Source organism: Nomascus leucogenys, chromosome 22a (assembly GCF_006542625.1).
Source record: "Nomascus leucogenys isolate Asia chromosome 22a, Asia_NLE_v1, whole genome shotgun sequence".
Classification (NCBI taxonomy): Eukaryota; Metazoa; Chordata; class Mammalia; order Primates; family Hylobatidae; genus Nomascus; species Nomascus leucogenys.
In genome coordinates, this window is record NC_044402.1 from 122,107,937 (window position 1) to 122,131,667 (window position 23,731).

At 39.1% G+C, this 23,731-nt stretch overlaps 1 protein-coding gene across 3 annotated transcripts in view; it reads right to left on the minus strand.

Annotated features, from left to right (window-relative positions):
* The window catches only part of EPHA4 (EPH receptor A4), a 152,325-nt gene that overhangs the window by 50,122 nt on the left and 78,472 nt on the right, over positions 1-23,731 (minus strand). For all 3 annotated transcript variants that reach the window (XM_003272415.4, XM_030802352.1, XM_030802353.1), the window contains exon 5: positions 12,572-12,910. In XM_003272415.4, coding sequence (XP_003272463.2) covers positions 12,572-12,910 — 339 coding nt within the window. The remainder of the gene's footprint in view (positions 1-12,571; positions 12,911-23,731) is intronic.

The window sequence follows — 23,731 nt, forward strand, 5'->3', positions numbered from 1 at the left end:
GTCACTTATGATATGAGCACCTGTCGACTAAGACCTGGACTGAGACCAATTCCATTAACATAGTCATTCTGTGGCTGCCAAATGGCCGGGCCTTGGACCACTTATGATATAGTCCCCATTCAAGGAGGTGACCTAAAGACAGAAAGGTCCAGAATCCCATTAATCATCTTCCAAGCCATCCAATTCTCCATCAGCTATACTGTTGGAATGGGATACCTAGTTTTTTAATCGTCATTTAAAAAGATCACTTGAGCTGCTCAAAAACATGTCATGGTGACCATAAATTGAAGATAGATGCTCTTTAGCATCGTTACCAGCCACTGTCCTTTAGATCTATGAAATTAGTTTTTAGCAACTTCTATTTCTTTGTCTTGTTGCACTTAAAACACACAGGCAAGAACAGGAAAAAATGAAAAATATTTGACAAAGTATAAATTATAGCATGAAATTATAGGCTACCAATGATTCCTGACAAGGCCAGAGAGTCAGAGGAAACATGGTGGTAAAAATTCAGTTGCAAATCAATATGTCCTGTGCTATTTGGAATTTTTCCAAGTCCAAATGTTGCTTGGCTTAAAGCACAATGTCTAAGGACTGAGAAGTGATGATCACGGACAGTATATACTAGAATGTTACAAATAGGGGACAGAGACAGAGAGAGACAGACAGAGAAAGAGAGAGAGAGAAAGAGAGAGAAGAAAAACAGGACGAAGGCCATTGGGGTGAAGTTCTGAGACTCCTCATGTTTCTTATTGCCAGTTTGGTTCTACTGCATGGAAGTCTAGGGAAGTTCCAAACACAGGGGATCAAAATATTCTGAGGACAATATTCATGACCCATAGAATGCTGAGAAAGTGGGTTTTAGCATCACTTTAGGGAACCTCTGCTTTATGTGTAGCCAAATCTTTCCTGCCCTGTTTCTTGCTTCCTATGTAGACAAGTGTAAGGAAGCACCTGGTGAGTGGAAAAAAGTGGGATAGAGATCTTTGGGTTAAATTACAGTCAGAACATTTTGAAAATTCATCTTACACAAATGATCACCACATGCTATGCTCTCTGAAAATGTGGCCATGAAATTATGTTCTTGCAGACCTCATATTTGAAAATCTGTCTTTTTGACAATTTTCTTAAAAGCTATGGTACAGGTTAGGAACAGGATCATTTAGGAGAAGAGGTTTTAAGCTTGGAAATCTGCAACCCTAAAATTGTATTTTTATTTTACTTTTTATTTTTAGAGTATCAGCCAGAAACTAAGTTCTATGTGCTAGATAGTTTAAATTTCTATAGGCATTATAAGAATGAGGCAGAAACAACTGAGCTATTAAATTTTAAAATATTATTAAGGTCAGTAGATATCTTCAACTGGATCTGTGCTTGAGAATTGAGATGACTTTTGTAGTCATACGAAATAATAAAGAATGTATTATGAAAGCTGTTACTGTTTTAGGACTTGTTTTTTGTTTTTGTTTTTTTAAAAAAAGGAAGAAAGAAAGAAAACCAGGGGGTTCACAGCATGTCACAGGGGCCTCTCTCATGAACACAATTTACTGAAGTGTGAAATTCAGCATAGCTGGCTCCACCCACGGAAGTCAGTATTTAGTCCATTCCTAAATACTGGAGGAGCTTATTGGAATTGCATCTTACCTAGGAATACTTCCACAGCATGATGTCTAAGAAGGACACTGGAGCAAAGCTCCTGCACATATGGAGGAAGTTAATGGAAGTTATTTTTTGTGTTTTCTGAAATAGGAAGAGGAAAAAGAAGTGGAGGGAAAGAGAAAATGCTACCCTCCAACAAACACGTACAGTTAAGGTGAATCCTTGAAGAGTTTACAGTGAGATTGAAAGGGCTCTCATTGATATTTCTCCCCAGACAATACATCTTTACATGATATAAGGGTTTCTTAAATATATTACCAGCCTCTTAGAGCCGCACCTGAATTAGTTGACTGTTCTATATTGGAGTGTACAATGAAGGCTGTAAACACAATGTATGCTTCTTAAATTTTCTGTCCACTGTTCATGGCTACAAAAGGATACTTTCAGAGGGTAAGGCTCTGCTGAAGTTATTCTCCTCACTTCTAATATAAAACAAAACAATAAGAACCTTTATCACACACCTTAATAATAACCCTACTCCTACTGTAAATGGAGAGAAATGAGATGATGTTAGCTCCAAGAATTTCCAAGTCTCCAAAAGCATTCTCCTAAGAAGTTCCCTAAAATCACACCCTCCTGGGAACTCTATAGGATTGGGATTAGATTCAGTGGGTTTCAACATGAGCCTCATCAATAATTTTCAGATAAAATAAAAGTCTTTGGTTATCTTATTTCTTTATCTTTAGATAAAAAGAAGTCTTTGATTACACTTGAGAGTATAGAGAACACTTGATCAAGCTTTCTGCTGGTTACATATTAAAAATCCCTGGCTTGTTTATATGTGTGGTCCTAGCTTTGAAAAAGAAACATGAACGAAACTGTGCTCCTATTTAACTTCACGTTTATGCTCAAAATACGCACTTATTTTACAAAAATAAGGGTTGATTCAAGAGGCAGATTTCCAGCTTGCAGTATGTTATCTAGAAAAACACAAACTCTCCAGGGAGCCATTGTAAGCTACCCCCTTTTCAATGTTTGTACTAATGGATGGATCTTACCCAAGCTTGTAACACCCTGTGAGTCCATTGGTGGCAGGTCACTACTTAGCACCCACTGAGAAGTTGGAGCTACATATTTAAGTCTTGTTTGTATGCACGTGTCACAGACAAAAGGTTCCTAGACAAGAATTTTTAAAAAACTTATCTGTCCCACAGCCTTTATTAAAAGGATTTTTTTGAAAGTGATAACCAAACTGCCTGAAAAATTTATGTACTGGAAGATATGAATCAAAAAGGGATGGACCATAGTTCTTTATCTTTTCTCCCCTTTCCCCTCCCAAGAGTAATAGCAAGAATAGAATAGTAATAGAAAAAATATTTCATGTCTCTATAATTTTATGCATAAAGTATTTTAGATAGATTTCAGGGAGTGTCCCCTGTACTTTTTCATAACAAAACAAAACCCAAAAGACGGTAAGAGGAGAACCACAGTACAGTTCGTTTAGATCAGGCCTACCAATTTATCAGAAGAGAGAAAGAAGAAATGTAATCTAAGAGTGATTTCTTCAGCTCTGTGTCTATATAGGCGGACATTTTGATGACTGTTCAGCCAGATTCCCACAGTGCTCTGGGTGCCAGCCCTCACCTATGGAACCAAATCATTAGTGACATTTCCCAACGAGGAAGCCAAGGGGTTCACTAGGCAAGCAACCACACTGACTGGCACCATCTCTCGTTTTTATCATTGCAGTTTTAGGGGAGCCTGGGGAACCTCTTTCATTTCTAATTTTGGCAGAAGCAAAGAATGAGAAAGCACGAGTACAGGTTGTGGGGGTGGTGGGTGGAAAGGTGGACACCAGAAGAAGGCTCATTAAACAAGAGAGATATTTTTAATACTGACAGATAGACCAAAGGTTTGCTTATCTTGACAGATTAACATGTAAACCCTAAAAGAAATCCTCACCAGTCTTTACCTGAAGACAACATACAGGATACCCTCTTACTGTATACCCACATCACAAAAATGCCACAGGGATGCTGAGACTCAGAGGAATTCTCTATGTATTCGGGTGACATGGACAGGCATTTCAATTAGTCCCTGTAGATTTAAGATCTCTTAATGCAAGATTAGACCTGCAGCATGGCTTTTGGGTTTTCAAGGTGTTTAAAGGAAAAAAAAAAAAAACTATTTAAAGACATCAGCAGGGGGTTAATGGAAGCTTTGATAAAGTTTCTCTGGATCTTTTCATTGATGTTCAATTGCAAACCGGTTTCTGGAGACCCGTCTGGCTCCTCTGGGGAGACAGTAATTAATTGAGCCAGTTGGAGTGACAACTAGATAATTTAGAAGCCCATCGGAAACCCTTGCTAGCCCTGCACTGCCCATTTCTCATCTCAGCCAGGCACTTATTTTTTAAATCTCTTGATGGCTTCTCCAGAGGGTGTAAAAGTTGGTGGTTAGTGTTCGATGGAACAAGCACAACAATGAGAGATGAGAAACAAATCAGAATTAGGCTGTCAAGTGATTACTGGTGAATGAATTTCCCTTCTTACAAATGAACATGCATATATCTTTCTGTAGGAGCAAAAGGAAAGGACTCAGGAAAAATAGTGTTCTCAGTCTTGGGTGTATAAATAAAGCCTTCATTTTCTTAGAGTGGAATATTCACATCTTGTTTTAAAAAATGCAATCTAACTTTTACTTATATGCGATAATTACCACTACGCTCTATAGACATACTATTTGTCTGTGCTATTCAGTCGACCTTGAAAAGTTGGATAATTTAGTAGGCTCTTTTGGCAGGCTTTTATTTTTTTTTCTCCTCACCAGGACTTGTGGCACCCACCCTGAATACAAATTCACAGACACTGGTGCCACACACAAGAGGCTGCACCATTGTATATCTGCTGGTTTATTTTATTTTTAATTATGATCATAATTATTGAGTATGCTTATTAATTATAGTGGTAGCAACAGTATTCTGGAAATGAAATTCTTTTCAGTATAAGGTTAGAATCAAGAGACTGTTTCTTAAAAAAAAAAAAGTACTGCATGTTGTTTTCAAATGTGCATTTCATAGGCCTTATGAAGTAAACCAGGATCCCACGGCTAGACCAGAGCTGTTAATGAGAAAACCACAGCCTGGCTCCTCGGAAGCTCATTGTGTGCTTGCTTGGGCCTATAATTACCAGGCACAGAAAGGATTCTCCAACCAGCTACCGATTCCCTACTAACAACTGAGGATGCGCAAACAACGTTTCAGCAAAATCTCTCAGTGGAATTGCTTTGTTGTCTGTTTGAAGGATTTTAAAATGAGTCTCTAGAAGGAGTTCTTCATTTTCTAGATTTCAGTAGTACCATCATTTGTTTTTCCTTTAAATTTCTTAGGGGTAAGGAAAAATAACATGATTTACTGGAGATCAAAGGCAAGCATGAAATCATCTCGGAGAGAAGATAAGGCATAGGAGCAGAGCATAGAATTATTATTATTATTTGGAGATCGAGTCTCACTCTGTCGTCCAGGCTAGAATGCAGTGGCAAGATCTCAGCTCACTGCAGCCTCCACCTCCCAGGTTCAAGCAATTCTCGTGTGCCTCAGCCTCCTGAGTAGCTGGGATTACAGGCGTGCACCACAACACCCATCTAATTTTGGTATTTTTAGTAGAGATGGGTTTTCGCCATGTTGGTTAGGCTGGTCTTGAACTCTTGGGCTCAAGTGATCCACTCGCCTCAGCCTCCCAAAGTGCTGGGATTACAGGCATGAGGCGCTGCACCAGGCTAACATAGAATTATTGAAAAAGAAAATTGCTGTCAGCAACTATAGGACATAGGCAATAGTGTGAAGAATGCATACTTGAAAGAGAACCAGAATATCAGTGAAGCATGTCCCACATAATCCATTTAAATCTGAGTGCCAATGGGAAAAGATTTGTGGTTCAAGAAAGCAAAGTTATGACTGAAATCCTAATTATTTTAGTTAATTTTTTTTCTGAGTCAAAACCTTTACAAAATAAGGTGTCTTGCCAAATGGAAAGATTATTTCAAATGTGAGATTTACCTAAATGTTACCCATCACATCCTTTGCCAAAACAATTTTCCACAAATGATAATAGTATTTCAATAGCTTCTCAACCTTGTTCTTACTGGTCTCCTTTCTTGATTTAGTAATCCAGAGCTCAGATCAGCAAACATTTTGTGTCAGCAGTGAGATAGTGCCTATGTTCGCTTTGCCGGACGTTTGCTCTCTGTTGCAGCTACTCAACTATGCCATTGTCACGTGAAAACACTCTTACACAATACATAAACACATGAGTGGGAATTTGTTCCAGTAAAACTTTATTTATGAATGCCAATACTTGAATTTTATATAATTTCCAAATGTCACAAAATATTATTCTTTTTTTTATTATGTTGAACCCATTGGAAATATAAAAGCCAATATTGGTGGGTTGTCCCAATCTGAAGGATTGGATTTGGTCCTTGGGCCATAGCTTGCTGACCCCTGCTTTAGGGCACTAAAGGAAGCAAACATTTGTGCCTTAAAAATATCAAATGGCCAGGCGAGGTGGCTCACACCTGTAATCCCAGAACTTTGGGAGGCTGAAGCAGATGGATGCACTTGAGGCCAGGTATTTGAGACCAGCCTGGGCAACATGGAAAACCCTATCTCTACTAAAAAATACAAAACTTAGCTGGATGTGGTGGTGCCCGCCTGTAATCCCAGCTACTCAGGAGGCTGAGGCATGAGAATTGCTGGAACCTGGGAGGCAGTGGTTGCAGTGAGCCGAGATCACATCATCTCATTTAGGTTTAGTATTCCAATACAATTCTCAGAATCAGCAGGAATGTGCTTTCCGCTTGTCCCTTTGATCTCAGACCACATCTCAGGTCCACTCCGGAGGTGCCCCTCATACCTAAGTGTGGGCCAGAACCACTCACTGTCACAACCTGTCTTTCAACACCTTCATTTCAGGCCAAACTGGACTTCCCAACATCTCATCTTTCTCCCTTGTCCTTTCTGCTATTAGGGATAATTACGCAATAATAGTCTTGTTATCTGACAATTGCATTTATCTCAACATAGTCAGAGGCAGAATTTTATTTACCGAAGCTAAAGAAGTTTGTATGGGCCCTTTCTGAAGCTCTGTTCCTAGTCTGATATTTGTAATTTTGTAGGGTTTTATGTTTTCACCCTTAATCACACAATAGTTGTTTAAGCTTTAAACTCCACAAAGTCTGGCTCCGCCATGCCTACAGCATATTACCTAAATTGATTGCTGTAAGATTTTCCCCTTTCTCCCACCATTTTCTTGAAGCTTGCCTCTTACTATCTAGAAGACAGGTAGCAATTATACCCAGTGGGGATGAGAATTCCCACTGTTCTCCATTATCCCACTCAAATAACATGTCTAATTAAAAGATGGCAGAGAGAGAAAGAATGGGAACTTACCAGTTGAGTAATAAAAGACAGTGTGCCTCTTACACTTAGTTATTTCTTTTCTTTATTCATTATTTTGGTTTTATTAAATTTATCATTACTTGACAAAGAGAGTTAACTGATTTGTTTTTACTGTAAATAAATGTTAATCAACAAACAGATGGAACTATACAATGACTACATGTTGCACAGTGGCATTATAATGAGGTGTAATGCCACTTTATTTTATTATTATTATTATTATTATTATTTTGCAGTTAATGCTTAATTGTCCAACCCTAGAGAACAAGGTCAGCCTAACAAGCAGCGCCAGTTCATGTCACGGCAAAACAGCTACAACAGGATTCATGAGGGGCCTTGAAAGGCCCTTACAACTGCCTGTTCTCTGAGAACAGTAATGGGAGCATCATGCTCTCAGCACAGGGCAGTGGAGCCAGAGAAATGTGGAATCTTCCCTATATGTTGAGCCACAGGCCAGCTCAAGCAAAGGCCAGTTGGCTATGGAACCCTGAAGTGGTGGGCACTGCTATGAAGTCTGTTCTAAAAACTATTGCTGGAACAGAGTTTTTTAGCCTTAGCACTGTGGACATTTTGGACCAGAAAATTCTTCATTGCAGGAGTAGGGGATGCTGTGTTGTGAATTGTAAGATGTTTATCAGCCTGCCTGGCTTCTACCCACTAGATGCAACAGCACCAAAAATTGTCGCTAGACATTGCCCATTATGGATAGGAGCAGAGATCACCCGCAATTTAGAACAACTGTTCACTATCTTAGTGTTTTTCCCCGCTGCAACATAAATCCCTTGGCAGGGCAAGGAATTGGAGAGATGGAGGGCAGGCAGAATTCAGGTGATAATTCTGCTGAAGCATTTTTAGAATGTTTTCCCACTCTTAGAATTGCATTGAGGGACCATTTCTAAATATGTTAGAAAAATAAGCCTTACTTCTTCAGGTTCATAGCCCACAGCTCAAGGTTACATACTTAGAATAATAGAATTTTGAAACAGAAAAGATCTTAGAGATTAGCTGGTTTAAATAATTATGTAATGCATCAAATATTTTAACTCCTCCAAACTAAGCATGCTACAGATGTTTGTTTGTCACTAGGACACCATAGCTGTGCTAGAGAGAGATGACCATATCTTTCCATTATGAAGCATCTAGAATAGCGTCACATGCAAAGTAAAAATCAAAAATGGACAACACTGGCCCTGGGTGCAATTTGGGGTGAGGAGGGAACACCATTCACGGGGGTTGGGTCCATAATGATTTAAAACACCAGAATATGGTCCAGCCTCACAGCTAGAGAACTAAGCAAAGGCGGTGGGAGATGAACGGCAAAAAACCATTCAGAGATATTAAGCTACTGCTGGCTGCCATCACAGCCTTTTTAACAAAAAAAATATTCACAGGTCTGTTGCTTGGCCAGAAAACCTAGTTTCATTTATACAGTATTTCTCCCTCCTAGTGACACATCCTATATTCATTTGCCTGAGATGGTCCACTTAAGTAAAAGTAAACCAAAGGGAAGCCATTCAGAAAACAAATCACCCAGCAGTTTGCTTATCCATTTTTCATAAACATCAGGACTATCTGCTTCTAAACAAAAGACGAAACAGTTGCTACAGGATGAAAGATGAAGGAAAGTAGAATCTCATTTTCCTCCTTTTGGCCTGTAATGTAGAAAAGTAACTTTTGGGGGAGCTCCAAGAGCTTCCTCTTCTCCAGTTTTACTGGGTACGACTTCAGCTGGAATAAGTAACACCCCCACCCTTACTCTTTTCCCACCTCTTCCCTTCATTGTTTCTGGCATGGGGGTGAGGCTGGGAGTGACTCATCTCATTAGAGAATTTGGGAAAAGTACTGTGTCCTCAGCTCCGCCCACTCTCAGACCTGCCTATCTGCCTACCTGCCTACCTGCCTACCTGCCTACCTGTCTGCCTGCACAGAGTGTCCTTCCAACAACTTTAGCAGGGCAGGCAGAGAGCCTGCAGGTAGCCAGCTGGGCTGCAAGTGTCACTGAAGCAAGCCCTTTTGGCCACAGATATAAAGCTCACATCCTTCCATCAGCTTATCAGCAAAAAGCTGACAGACATTCAGATTTCCTTTGTCTTCTGTGTCAACTGGTTTTCAACCCAGAAGGGGAGCGAAAGGGTGTTTATTAACCCCCTAAGACCCCAGGAGTAAGATTTGGGTTAGGATTGTTTAAATAACCTTGTGAGAACACAGGCCCATTCACACCACATTCTACAATTAAATGATCAAAGCCCAGTTAAATCTCCATCTCCATGCCCAGATACTCATATAATCTGGTCTCACAAATGGGGAGAATGCCAAGCTGAATACATGAATGCTATTCATTATCTCCTAATTTTAAAGGAAAGCAACTTTCTACTTTCAGGAGTGGGATTCTCCCTGGTTTTTAGTACTGGCTCTGACATTAGCATGGGTGAGTCACCTCACCTTCATGGAGCTGCTCCTCAACTCTTGAAGTCTCAAAGGTGGTGAACATAGGACCCAAGAATTCTAGCAGGTTTTGCATGAGTGATTTGATTTATTATTTTTAACATGTTACTGATGAGAGAAAGAACCCTGTGAAAACAGAGCAAAGATGGAGAACCACTAACTTTTGTGGCCTCCAGGTGCTAAATGCTAACATACATTAATTCTATGTATTCCTTATAGAGTGAGACACCGTTGCCTATAGTGGTCCTCAAGGAATTTAATTTAATGAAATGATAGGAGCAAATTGCAATTAGAACATAATTGTGTGTACGTAAATATGCTTAGGGGAGCTTTGATAGAGTTTACGGTTGCTACATTCACCCGAATTTTGGCCTACATTATTAATTTGCACTACTATGAAGAAAGGGTTTGTTAATCAAAGATAAACTACAGTTCTGCGATTTGAATTAGAGAACTTCAAATTATGATAAGATAATGAAGCAGTGCTCTGCACATATACAATTCTCTACTAAGTGAAAGCTTTCTGGCTGGCCACATAGGAGGTATCCTTATTGAAAGATTTATTTTTAATTTTGAACAGCTTCCCAGCATTACACTTCATGAAAATTAAAATAAGGAGCTGGAATTTTGTCCTGTTAAGCAAACCTCCTTGGCAGGACTACATGCCATGGCAAAGAAAGCCTTATTGTGTCAGAGTAATTCTCTGTCTGCTTTTCTCCTAAATCTAGAAGAATTATACCTACATTTAAAATAAAACTTCACCCCACCCCACCCCACCCCGCCCCTGGAAATGTTTTTGCATTTTCTTCTTTTGGAGGATTTTAGTGTGTCTTCTTTGGGATCTCTGGACCTTTTGCCCCAGTAGGTGTTGACATAACTTCTTGGCTCAAATCCCTAGGTGTACAGGGAGTCACAGAAGTCTCCCCCAAAATCTGTGGGAGCCAAGCCTGTCCTCAGCACGTCTCCCACAGGCTTTTCTCTGCCAAGGAGAATGACTTCACCTTTTACAGATGAGGCTCCAAAAGTCCATCCCTAATTTTAATTCAGTTAAGAAAATGATGTAGTGCTTGCAGATGAATAGCCAAAAAGGTAGAAGGGGGCTGCATGTAAGAATACTGATTGGATCATCAACCAGATTCTCCAGACGGTGCAGAAATCGTTCTGCATTGCATCAGCTCCTAATTCAGAGAGACCAGTGGCACCGATGCATGTTCCCAGGATCTGTGTGTAATATTTCCATTGCATTCTTCCAAAAGAGAACTAATAAAATGTTGGCAATCACAGAGTACTCATGTTTCTATCAAAAACTCCTAAATCATACTAGTCTTTGTAGAAAAATAAAACTAATGACCGCTAACAGTGTTCACAACCTAAAAATATGGAATTAAAAGACAAAGGCCTAGCTGGATGACCCGTTCACATGAGATATTTTAAAAGACTGTTCACATTTGCAGAGCTGAAGATACATTCAGGTAAGGCTTGCCATTCTAGCCCCTGCTCAAAACCTTCCCCAAGTCTTAACTTTTTATTTATTCCAAAGAGTTCAGGGCAAAATGGAAAAATAATGGCTTTGGATTGGGACCCTGGAATAGTTTTCACTTATAGGATCAATTAGTACAGATATTTTACTAAACCATGGAGTGCACTTACTGAAACATTCATTTAAAAGAAAAGTGCAGTTAGAGGCAATAGGATTGTTGGCAATTTATAATCCTTTTCCGGCGATGTTTTCTATCCCAAGAGCCTCACAAAGAATAAGCCACTCTAACTCTGTTTCCCTTCTCCTCTCTAACTCTCCAGAAATAAAAAAGCCGGCAATGTAAAACTCCTGGAGGGGTGGTAACTTTTTCAGGGAAGGAATACAGATGAGTAAGTCAGAAGCGAAAGCCTAGAAACCTAGATTTTCAAAATATTTGATATTCAAGATTTCATGACAGTTCTGCGATTAACTCAGTAGAAACACTTCATGAACAGGAAATGTTTTCTAGTCATCTGTATTAGCAGAAAGTGACGTAGGAATTGGAGGAGACTGGCCGCCCCACCCTCCGCCCCACCCTCCCAGCCCCCACGTCAATCATGAAATCAACTATCAAAGTAGCTGCAAACACGTCTGTAATCCCAGACCTTTGGGAAGCCAAGGTGGCCAGATCACGAGGTCAGGAGTTCGAGACCAGCCTGGTCAATATGGTAAAACCCCGTTTCTACTAAAAACACAAATAAAAATTAGCCAGGCATGGTGGCACGCGCCTGTAGTCCCAGCTACTCAGGAGGCTGAGGCAGAAGAATTGGTTGAACTCGAGAGATGGAGGTTGCAGTGAGCCGAGATCACACCACTGCACTCCAGCTTGGGCGACAGAGTGAAACTCTGTCTTAAAAAGAAAAAAAGAAAAAAGTAGCTGCCAAACTATTAAGTGTCTTAAGGTAAACTTCGTTAACTATAGACACAAAGATGTACATGGAGGTTCTAGTATAGGTCCATCTAGATCATTTATAATATTTTACATTAAAGCATAAGATCAAAACTATTGCTGCTAATGCTTTTGTTGGAAAATATAACAAATACCAATAGAGCACTCTGTATTGGTAAAAATCAATTTTATAATTGTACATAATCTGTAAGTGATCCGATGTCCAGCCATGGACATCATAATTCAAATGACCGAGATGAATCCCAGCCAGCATGGAGTGACTCAGCTCACTGCAACCTCTGACTGCTGGGCTCAAGCAGTCCTCCCACCTGAGCCTCCTGAGTAGCTGGGACTACAGGTTTGCACCACTATGCCTAGCTAATTTTTATATTTTTTTGTAGAGATGGGGTTTCATCGCGTTGCCCAGTCTGGTCTTGATCAAACTCTCAGGCTCAAGTGATCCACCTGTCCTGGCCTCCCAAAGTGCTGGGATTACAGGTGTAAGCCACCATGCTCAGCCCCTAAGTATCTTTTATATTATAACACAGCTCCCAGGCTTAATTGATTCTATTTCAATTATAGCAATTTATTATAATTCATTATTTTAAGCCTTTTCCCTACATACATTCAGATCATACAATAAAGTAGATTCAATTCCTACCTGCTTGGTTGGTTGTCACAGTGACAGAAACTGATTGGTCTGGGTTAGGGTTATATTTAGACACTCCATTCACAGCCCAGATTTCAAAGGTGTAATTGGTATGAGCTAGGAGGTCGGTGATGGAGACTTTGGTGGTCTTCAAGCCATTCTGCTGTGGGGTGTAGTGGACCCCACTTCCACAGGGTCGGCACTTGCTGGGGTCACCAGCTCCACATTTCTTGCATACCACATTATAGGAAATGTCCTGGCGGCCACCTGTATTCTGCGGGCTACTCCATTCCAAGTTCACAGATGTCTCGTTGACATTTGAAATCAAGTTCAGGGGAGCAGATGGTGGACCTGGAAGAAAACCACATAATCACACCAAGAACTGAAATATCCTTTTGGAATCTCTCAGAGTTTGTATTATTTTCTGCAGCTCTCCAAAGCAAGGCAAACCCGCTTGGCAAAGAAAGCAAAAAGCAAATCAAGCCAGCATAAAAGATCTTTTAAAAGAACAATATAATAGAAGGCTGTTACGCGAGTGTCATTCTCTTTCCTGCGCAAACAAACAAGGCATCGGTTGTCACTTTGAGATGTGAAGCAACTCTCCAGCAAATGGGCTTCAAGCCCAGGCTTTCCCTCTGAAGTGGCAGAAAAATATCATAATTTATCTGTTCCATCTTATCATCTAAAAAAACGAAAGTGATTCTAGTTCCCAGGGCTGTTGTGAGACTCTGATAAATTAATAGTTATATACCACTTCTGAAGATAAATTATAATTCCTAAGTACAGCATGTCATCAATAGCAAACAAAATTAACAGCACTGTAGAGATGTGCCTCTGCAGTTCAACATGGCAGCGGAGAGTTAAGCTGTTTATGGGTAATTAGTAGGAACTGGTTTAACGCAGTTGCAGAGATGTTGAAGATACAGCTGTGTAGAGATGGCAGGGGTTTTGTTCAAGGCTCCCAGACCCCTCCTCCTGCCCTTTAACTCCTGCATTTCCACCAACATTAAAGAGTTTCTGAAATATGGGTGATGGCAGTGGTTGTTATGAAAGAGAACAACTGATCACCAACAACATAATGGTTGGTTAAAAAATAATATTAATAATAAAAAATAAGACTATAGATCATGATGAAACTCTTGTTTCTTGATGTAGGTTTTTGCGTGTGTGTGTGTGTGTGTGTGTGTGTGTGTGTGTGTGTGTGTGTGATGGAGTCTCGCTCTGTCACCCAGGCTGGAGTGCGGTGGCGTGATCTCAGCTCACTGCAACATTCGCCTCCCAGGTTCAAGCAATTCTCATGCCTCAGCCTCCTAAGTAGCTGAAATACAGGTGTGTGCCACCACACCCGCTACCTTTGGCGGGGTTTGGCCATGTTGGCCAGGCTGGTCTTGAACTCCTGATCTCAAGTGATTGGCCTACCTTGGGCCTCCCAAAGTGCTGGGATTACAGGTGTGAGCCACCGTGCCCGGCCATGATTGGTCTTAATATGGCAAAAAAATTGTGACACAAACTGCCTTCAAGTGGAAGAATCAGGCTGGGAGAAGGGAGAGGGAATTTTCTTGGTCTGAACCAGTTCCAAAGGCTTAAAAGGTAGCTGCTGCACTCAAATGAGACATATCTACTCAGTTTGACAGTTGGAAAGCTATTTCTTTCCCATTTCAGTCTTCCAAGAGATGAGCAAAATGAGTTTTAAGAAAAATTTGAGGTTTCTTGATCACTGTTATCTATACTACTTCTAATGTAATTGAAATGGCTACTTTGCAGGAAATTAGTACAAGTTTCTCAGGAAAAGAAAGTTAACAGGAGGCTTGCAATAGCTTGGATGAGCTTTACCTAGTCTACCACAATGAAACATACTGTTCAAAATGGCTGTTGAGATAGAATTGGAAGAGGTAACCTATAAATAAGGAATTATATTCAGTATTTATTACATAGCTTGCAGTGATTAATGGCCAATTATTTTTTAGTGGTAACATTTAATAAGGGTAATTCACTCTCCTTTTCTCCTTATGCCACTTATTGAAGACTTTATTTTAACAAGGTAAGCAGGACTTCCCAAACTCCCCTCGGGACTAATTACAAACAACCTCTTTAAGCATTAAGACCAGCTCCCCATCCTGTGAAACTTAGAAAAATGCAAACCTTTAAAACATTTCACAAAAGTATTGTAAAATTTGTATTAAAGGGAAGATTTCTTCATATAAGTCCTCAGAGAGAAAATACAAATGTCTTTCTCGTTTAGATTTCAAAACTGCATTTACAGTTTTTAGCATGGTAACTGGAACATAATGACAAATGAATGCTTTTTGAATAAATGAAGTACACAAAATCACCAACTCTAAGAGCCACATAGGATGTTAAAATCATTTGGACAAATACCCTTATTTTAAAGACAAGGAAGCTGAGATCTGGAAAGTAAATCTAATAATACTGAAAGTTCATGCAATCTAATTAGTGACAGAATTTGACTGAAATCCAAAAGTACTATCTGCCATTTGGAGTTATTTTTATTCCACCATGTGTTCTTCACTAAAGGTATAATGATAGCAAAATGAAAAATTTCAGCCGCAGTTTGAGAAGGCAAACATGGAGGTGGCAGTGCGCTATCTTCAGCCCTGTTTTAATTCTGTAATGCTTGCCACCAGTCTGTAGCTGAAGCTGACCATGGCTTGGTTTATAAAATGGGTCAGTCATTGGTTCTTCTTTTGCTGTGACTTCCAGGGTTAAATAAGAGTGACTCTGAAATCCATTAACCTCCTTGCCAAGGTTCCTGGTCCACTTTCACATGGGAAAATGTGACACAATGAATTAAGCACCACAGAAGCAAAAAGTCAGTAATTAGTATGTAGGACGGGGCATGGCAGTGTCTAAACAGAGAAGAAATGGAGCAGAAAACTAAATGGTTTCAGGACTCAGAGATATAGCACTTCCACGTGGAAAAAAAAAATACAAAGATGCTGCAGGATTTCAAAATGGAGGGCTGGCACGAAAACACGTGCTAACCTGGGGCAGCCTTCTTCCTGTGGGCAGCGATTCTGAAGGAAAGCTCTAGGGTGGATGCTCAAGACTGAGAATTAGGCAAACTCAAGTTCAATGCTGGTGAATCGTACTGCATATGTTTTATGCTTTGCTATCATAGAGAGTGACAGCTTTGTGGGGACATCGTCACTGCCTCGAAATTGGAGTATAACGAAGTCATATTATAGAGGGGAAAACAAAGTATAGAAAACCCATCCAGTGTGACTATGATGTTGGTCTGGAAAAAAACCTGGGAGAGGGCACATGCTTTACAATTTAAAATCATAATGGTGGTATGCTGTGCTTGTGGGATTGTGGTTTCTTTTATTTTTAAACTCCTGCCAATTAAAAGATTACAAATATATAAGTGTGTTTCTCATTTAAAGGGAGGGCCCATCTCCTCTTTAGGAATAAAAGTATTCTATTCTCAAGACAATGAGAAACAAATATGCACTTGAATACAGTCAAAAGCCAATCTGGGCCTGTAGTTATACTGAACGGCAACATCTTAGTAAACAATTACCTACAGAGATGGCTAAAAAGAAGAGAAAACTGGTATTCTGAGTAAGCTGAGCTCTCCTTTTAATAAATACAAGGCATCCAGAAGTAAAAAACCTAATTCCGATTATTTTCTCTTTCATTTTTGTAAGTATTGTGTCTGGCTATTTAGAAGCAATTAAATTTCTGACACAGTGATTGCCTTTGTCATCAGAAATATGTCCACCTGCGAGTAAGTCTCCAATTACAAATATGAGGTTTATAACAAAAAAGGGCTAACTGTTCTACTTGTTCTAATTTTCTAGTCTCCACATCTGAATCAACCTACTGAGCACATACACCCATCGGGTAGCTTGAGGGTCATTGTGAATGGCAAGATTTTATTGTTTTCAAAACTACCCACTACTAGCTTCAATACAGGACTGTCATAACACCAGTCCTTATGCTTGTTTGACATTTCAGTTCCTTATTTCCTGTCCCGCTTTGTTTGTAACACATAATGGTGTCTTGCTACTTAACATATAATGGTGTCTTGTTACTTAGACACCATTCCATGTCTGTTTCTATCACCAGTATACGTGCTCCTCAAGAATTGATGTCCTGGCCAGGCACAGTGGCTCACGCCTATAATCCCAGCACTTTGGGAGGCCAAAGTGGATCATCTGAGGTCAGGAGTTTAAGACCAGCCTGGCCAACATGGTGAAACCCCCGTCTCTACTAAAAATACATAAAAAAAATTAGCCAGGCGTGGTGGCGCATGTCTGTAGTCCCAGCTACTCGGGAGGCTGAGGCAGGAGAATCACTTGAACCTGGCAGGCGGAGGTTGCAGTGAGCCGAGATCGCACCATTGCACTCCAGCCTGGGTGACAGAGTAAGATTCTGTCTCATAATAATGATAATGATAATAATTGATGTCTTTATCACTTCTTGTTTTCTACCATAGTTCCTCGTTCAGAAATTTCAAAAAATGTTTGATAAGTCAATGAATGAATGAATGAAAAACTAATGAAGTCCTTTAATGCATCTTATACCCAGTGTATGAAGTCTGTGAACTATGCAGCCTTCTCCGAGCCAAAGCTGTATTAGTCAACTTTTCACATACAGATTCATTAGCTTTATACCTATGAAGTAGTAACTCAGTGTAACTAGTTTGTTTCAATTGCCTCTTTTTTTCATGGTTTAGAATTACTTTGGAAAAAGTAGAAAGGGCTATATATAAAATATTAAAATATTAGTGGTTACTTCTGCTGGGAGGGATTGTGAATCATTCATTTATTCAAAAAACATTTATTGTATATCTAGTGTTTATCATCTGCTTTAGAGGAGAGAGGAAAAATATTCTTATTCATTTTGATAACTTCCTGATAGTTGCCTAGATAGTTGCAGGAATGGATAGGGAACCTAGGGGAAAAGGCAGAGACTCAAGGAAACTAAATAGGGATTATATGTGCAGTGGATGTCAGAGCAAGCACCTGCCTTGTCCTGTTTTTACAGCTGTGTAACCAGTGACGGCTGGGAATTTGAAATGTGGGTTCTATCAAATAAGGTTTTATCAAATTGGGATTGGTTATTACACTTTTCTTCCTCCACCTCGATTTCAGGAGGTGATTTACTCAGACATGAAAGCTTTATCTCTGGGGAAAACTTTAACTCTGAAGAAGCTTAATTTTAACATTTCTAAAGGTAGGTAGGTATTTTCCATATTAGTCTTTGTGGAACTACAGCTTTTGCCTTTAATTTTAATTTTTTCGCCCAAATCAAGACATTCTAAAATATTAGATTGATGCAAAAGTAATGGTGGTTTTTGTCATTACTTTTAATGGCAACTACTTTTGTACCAACTTAATATAAATTAATCAAATGCTGAAGTGTATTTAAGGGAACATAAACATCCTTCCTTTACGTTTTTGGTTGTATTTGTAAATTTCCCATGAAATTCACATATAAGCCTGGGATTATCTCTGTGCCTGCACCCAAAAATGAAAATAGCATGTTCAACTATTTTAAAGTTTTCATATTTAGTATGCCCTTTGCATTTGTAATATAATTTAGTGGCACAGATATTAATGGTAATCCCAGAAATAGAAGTCAAATGCAATAATCTTTAGTTTATAAATCTTTTGCACAGGGGCCAGCATAATTTCTCTGTAAAGAAATTTTATGATCTGGCCAGAAAATAAATATTTTAGGCTTTATGGGCCATCTGCTCCATGTAGCAACTACTCAACTCTGTTATTCTATCTCCAAAGAAGCCATAGACAATACCTTAACAAATGAGCATGGCTGTGTTCCAAGAAAACTTATTTGCAAAAATAGGTAGCAGTTAAAATTGACCTTCAGACCATTTCATGCTATTGAAAATATGATGAAAGCAAGGCATCTTCTTTCTAGGAAGATGCTCTCTGGCACCCTCAGAGTTCTGTACATAATTCTAGGAACTAAAAGCATACCCTGAGCCTATCTAAAAAGCTCAGTCCAGGAACCCCTGATTAACCTATTTATATAGCCCAGGGGACAACTCTGGCTGCTAAAGTCCAAGTTAGACCTACCTTTATTGACTAAGGAGGGAATAAAATGAGACATATGGCTTATTTCTTGAGTTTCTCATTGCTCTGAAAGAAATGGGCACTGAATTTCTTGCCATTATAGATACATTTCATGAACATCCATTCACTTCACTGGTGTGAAATACTTTCTGCATCACACAGCAGGTACCGGAGAAAGGTGCTACAATGGATAATTATTATTTTCTAGTGGGATGTCGCCTCACATTCAGTTGACAGGAGTTTGACAGCATTAAGCCCCAAAGAAACTATAACCACATTATAGTAGATACAAAGGACTATCATATCATATTATAAAATATCACGTCATATCATGTTATATTATAAAAGGAATCTTGATCTTCCTTTACCAACCATGTGCTCTTCTCTGGGAAAAAAACCAAGCTTCTGGAAATGAACCACATACTGTCAATATGACATTTAAGAATGGCAATATTCCAAGCATCAAAGAAAATTCCAGTAATTCCACATATCTTAATTCTTTCCTCCCATGGATTAGACTAAAATTTAATTCTTGAGTAGTTTAGAGAACACAGTTGCTGGCTTACGTCAGGATTTAAAGTAGCCCCTTTAGGACCAGCCAGTATTTACACATCCACATGAAATCTGTGTGAGCCTTAATAATGTCATTTAAAAGCCGTCAGCCAACACTGAACCTAAAGTCATAAATGTCTCCAGTGTGTCTACAAGTTTGGTATGAACCATTCTATGGAAAGTCCAGGCACCCTGTGTACTCTACCTCACACCCAAAGTCAGGGAAAATGCATTTCTTTCTTCTAACAGGAAGCAACTGAAACTTCAGTAAAAGATGAAAACCTGCTATGATAATTGCATTTCGAAATGGGTTTGGCAGAAATGGGTTCTGCCAAAGGGCTTAAATATATGTTGATATATGGTGTAATGTGCCATATAAACCTAAAAATGCTATTTCTCATAACAATTGGAATTAAAGTGCCAACAAAATGCAAAACTGTGGAAAAAAGTAAGTCAACTTTAAAACTCACATTGTTAGCAAAATTTTGCACATGCAACTCAAAATACCTTGGAGCTGGTAGCTCTGCTTGGAATTCTCACTCCCAGCCCTTTGACTAACTGACTTCTTATCCCTGGAATAGTTCTCATTCCTGACTACTTCACACAAACTGAAATCCTCCCTTTCCCTGTCCCAATGCACCCAGTTGCATCACATTTAAAAAAATTTCCTTCTTATGAGAACCTTCAATTATCTTATTTATTCATTTGTTTGTTGTTTATATTCCCATTAGAACATAAGCTCCAGGAGAAGAGGAATCTTTTCTTTTTCAGGTTTATGAGAATATCTACAGCCCTCAGAGTAATGCCTGACATCGAGTAGATACTCAATAAGTATCTGCTAAATGAACAAATGAATGGATGATGATGCTTTAGCCCAGTCTAGCTCACTAATCAGAAGCATCACTGACATAGCACTATGCTGAGCACAGTGGCTCATGACTGTAATCCCAGAACTTTGGGAGGCCATGATAGGTGGATGGCTTGACAAGCCCAAGAGTTCAAGATCAGCCTGGGAAACATGGTGAAACCCTGTCTCTACAAAAAAAAATGTAAAAATTAGCCAGGTGTAGTGGCACGTTCCTGTAGTCCCAGCTACTTGGGAAGCTGAGGTGGGAGGATTGCTTGAACCTGGCAGGTGGAGGTTGCAATGAGCTGGGATCATGCCACTGTACTCTAGCCTGAGTGATGAACTGAGACCCTATCTCAAAAAAAAAAAAAAAAAAAAAAAAAAAAAAAAAAAAAAAAAAAACCACTGCCATAGCACTTTTGTATGTCACAAAAGCTAAGCAAAATAATAATAATAATAATAATAATAATAATAATAATAATCAAGAAAGAAAGAAAAGAAATGGCAATCACATGCCAAAATGTAAAAAAAAAAAAAAAGAAAAGAAAGAAAGAAAATCAAGTCTGCAACCAAGGCAAGAAGACAGTTGATAGAAAAACCAGTCTCTGGTCTCATGTGATAGAGTGGTTTCCAGAGCTATCACAGACATTTAATACTTAACTGATTTTTAATCGCCATTTTAAAATTCAATGCCTGGGCTATGAAATTCATTCTGGATGGGAAATGGAGCATCTCCCAAGAGCATGAGCAGAAAGGTAACTCTCCCATGATCAATGTATTTAAGCACTACTGTCATCTCACTAAAATGCTAAGGCAACCAGTCCAACACATATCTTGGAGGAAACAGCACCTTGGGTCTGTAGTTCCATTTCCTAAGGCTTCATTAATCATGTACAACTTTTGGACTGTCAATAGCACTTCAGCGTCTTAGCTGTAAAACCCTTCAACCCTTCAGATAAGCCTTTGTTGTTAATCTCTCTCCAGCTGAAAGACAGGTTATAAGGCAGAGTCAACAGTTGGGGTGCATTACGTTTTGACTCTGAAATAAAGCCCATGCTTCCCCTGACATCTGTATATGTTGCCACCACTAATTGCTTTCTCCCAGTCCTATCTGCTGTGGGTTAGTTTACATAAAGATGGCTGTTTTAAAGACATCCCTCCTGACATATATGAACAGTGCATAACCTCTTATCATGGTGGTTTATGTGTTTTTACAATGAAGACAGCCAAGCAGGGCTGTCCATGATTAAACCAGAACCTTTTGGATGCATCAATAATTTGCTGCTGTCATGAAAAATTCTTGGCTTCCTATAGAGGTTCATTTCTTGTTGTGAGACTTTCCCATAACCTATTTTTCTGGTTCTATCTCCTTTTCCCATTCTCCTCTCCAGGAATCTTTTGTCTTTTTTTTACTGGGTTAATTAAGGGTTTGGTTTCTTTTTATTAGGATGACTTGTTTATGGCTGAAGTGCCTTATAAATTCTCAATTGTACGTAAGACAGCTACAATGCCAAAGACCAAGAAAAGTAGAATTATTTCATTTTTAAAATTATCTAGCCTGTGCATTAATTTACTTTTCTTGCAAAGCACTTTTTTATATCTTATCTTATTTAATAGCCGCAATCAAATCTGACAAAAAAGTATTTATTGTTCACACCAATCGGATTACCAAAAACTAAGATAAGTTAAGCAAATCATCAAAATTAAGACAGCCAATATATGCAAAGCTGTGATCAGAAACCCTGACTCCAAGGCTAAACAACCCTGCTTCCCTTTCATAGAGATATAAATAACATAAAGAAAATAATAACCCATAATTACAAATTCTTTTTGAGAATTGGACAGAAAGTTTCCAACTTTCTCAGTTCACCCCAGAGTTCAATTTCACCTCACTTCCCTGCCCTTCATGATGATGATGGCTAGCTAGTATTACTTCCTGGATGATCCTCTTTTATTATTTTTATGGGGATTATCTTTTCTGCCTTGTTCCTACCTTCTGTGCAAGAGAGTAGCTAGGAGTTTCTATTAAAGGTTCTTTTTCTAGGTGGAAGACCACAGGAATAGGGCAAGGGGCAATTATATCTCTATGGCAGAATCTCTCATAAATCTAAATGTTGATAGCAAAGAAGATACCTTGGGCTGAGTGTGGTGGCTCGTTTCTGTAATCCTAGCACCCTGGGAGGCTGAGGTGGGAGAACTGCTTGAGCTGGGAGGCGGAAGTTACAGTGAGCTGTGATCGCACCACTGAGAGACAGAGTGAGACTCCGTCCTAAAAAAAGAAAAAAGAAGATACCCCGTTCTCACCCCAGGGGATCTCAGAAAAATGTGTAATTAACCTTGTTTCATGGAAGCATGCTGTGAATAACCGCTGTATGACTTCCATGCATAGTATCAAAAATGGCATCCAGAAATGACAGGACTTGGTCAATGACAAGCCACTCTTAATTATTCAGGGTGGTAGAAAAATTGTAATAACCTGTCTAAATGGCATTGGCAGATTATTCAATCCTTCCACTTGGGCATATATTAGTGTCCCTCGAATCTTTGCATTTTCCAGTGGAATCCATAATGGGCTGTTTATGACTATAAAATGAGGAGTATGTGAGGAAAAAAAAAAAAAAAGAGGAGGCTAAAACAGCATTTTTTTTTAAAAGAATTCAGTGAGATGATACCTGATCTTTATGAAATATCATAAGGCTCTTAAAATTTTGCAAAAAACCAAATGGCAAATGATCAGTCTGGGGTCTAGCTAGTGCCTTCGTTGAAGCTCACCTGGTGATCTTTCTCCTTCTATCTTTAATTTTCTTCAAACAAAAACCATCCACTTGGTTGTCCAGAGGTACTTTTTCCTTTTAGTAGCTAAAATGCTGAAAGGCAATCCAAAAGGAAGAAACAAGAATGTGGTATACTCACTAGCTAATGTCAGATGTTGAACTACTAAGATCTAACTGAAGCAGCAGCATATGTTGACGGCTGCATCTGAATCATCCAAATGTCTTTGGTTGCTTTGATCAGTTTGTACAGTCCATGGGACAGACACATTAGCTGGCTTACCAGCTAACAGGCAGCAGGACCATATGTTCTGAACTAAAAACCAACTATGTAATCTGGCAGTGGGGGAGTTGGTGTCTCAATTTGAGTTTTTGTCCTGTGACAAATGGAATGCAGTATGAAACTATACTATTACATTGCAAATTTGATAAATGACATGGAATGAGAAATTCCCCTGGAAAACTTGGATTTGAGATTTTTCATAAAAATATGTTCATGAAAATGATTGATTGCATGAATGATAAAAAGGCTAGAGATCAACCAATGAATCTTCTGAAACACTTTCATTAATGACACTTTGGGAATCTTTGGCCTTTGTTCTCACTTTTCTAACTAGTCTTTCACTAGAGCTAACTGCACACTCACTGACCTATTTCATAGAATGTATGCCTTCCCCCTCATTATATGATTAGTTACTTGCAGCTCTAAAGCAAAAAGAAATATGCTTTCGGGTAGATAAAAAAAAATGTAGTTTACTTGAAACTGAAGGCTGCATTTTATCCTATGGTTTATACATCAAAGCCTTGCTCTAGACATCCCTCCCCAAATCCCTTAGCCAGACTGCTAAGCATGTAAATCTTTGGGGTAGAGAATTGAACAGAGTATCAGGGGCACCTTCAAGAGCTTGTTTGAAAATGGATGTGAGATTCCCAAAATTAA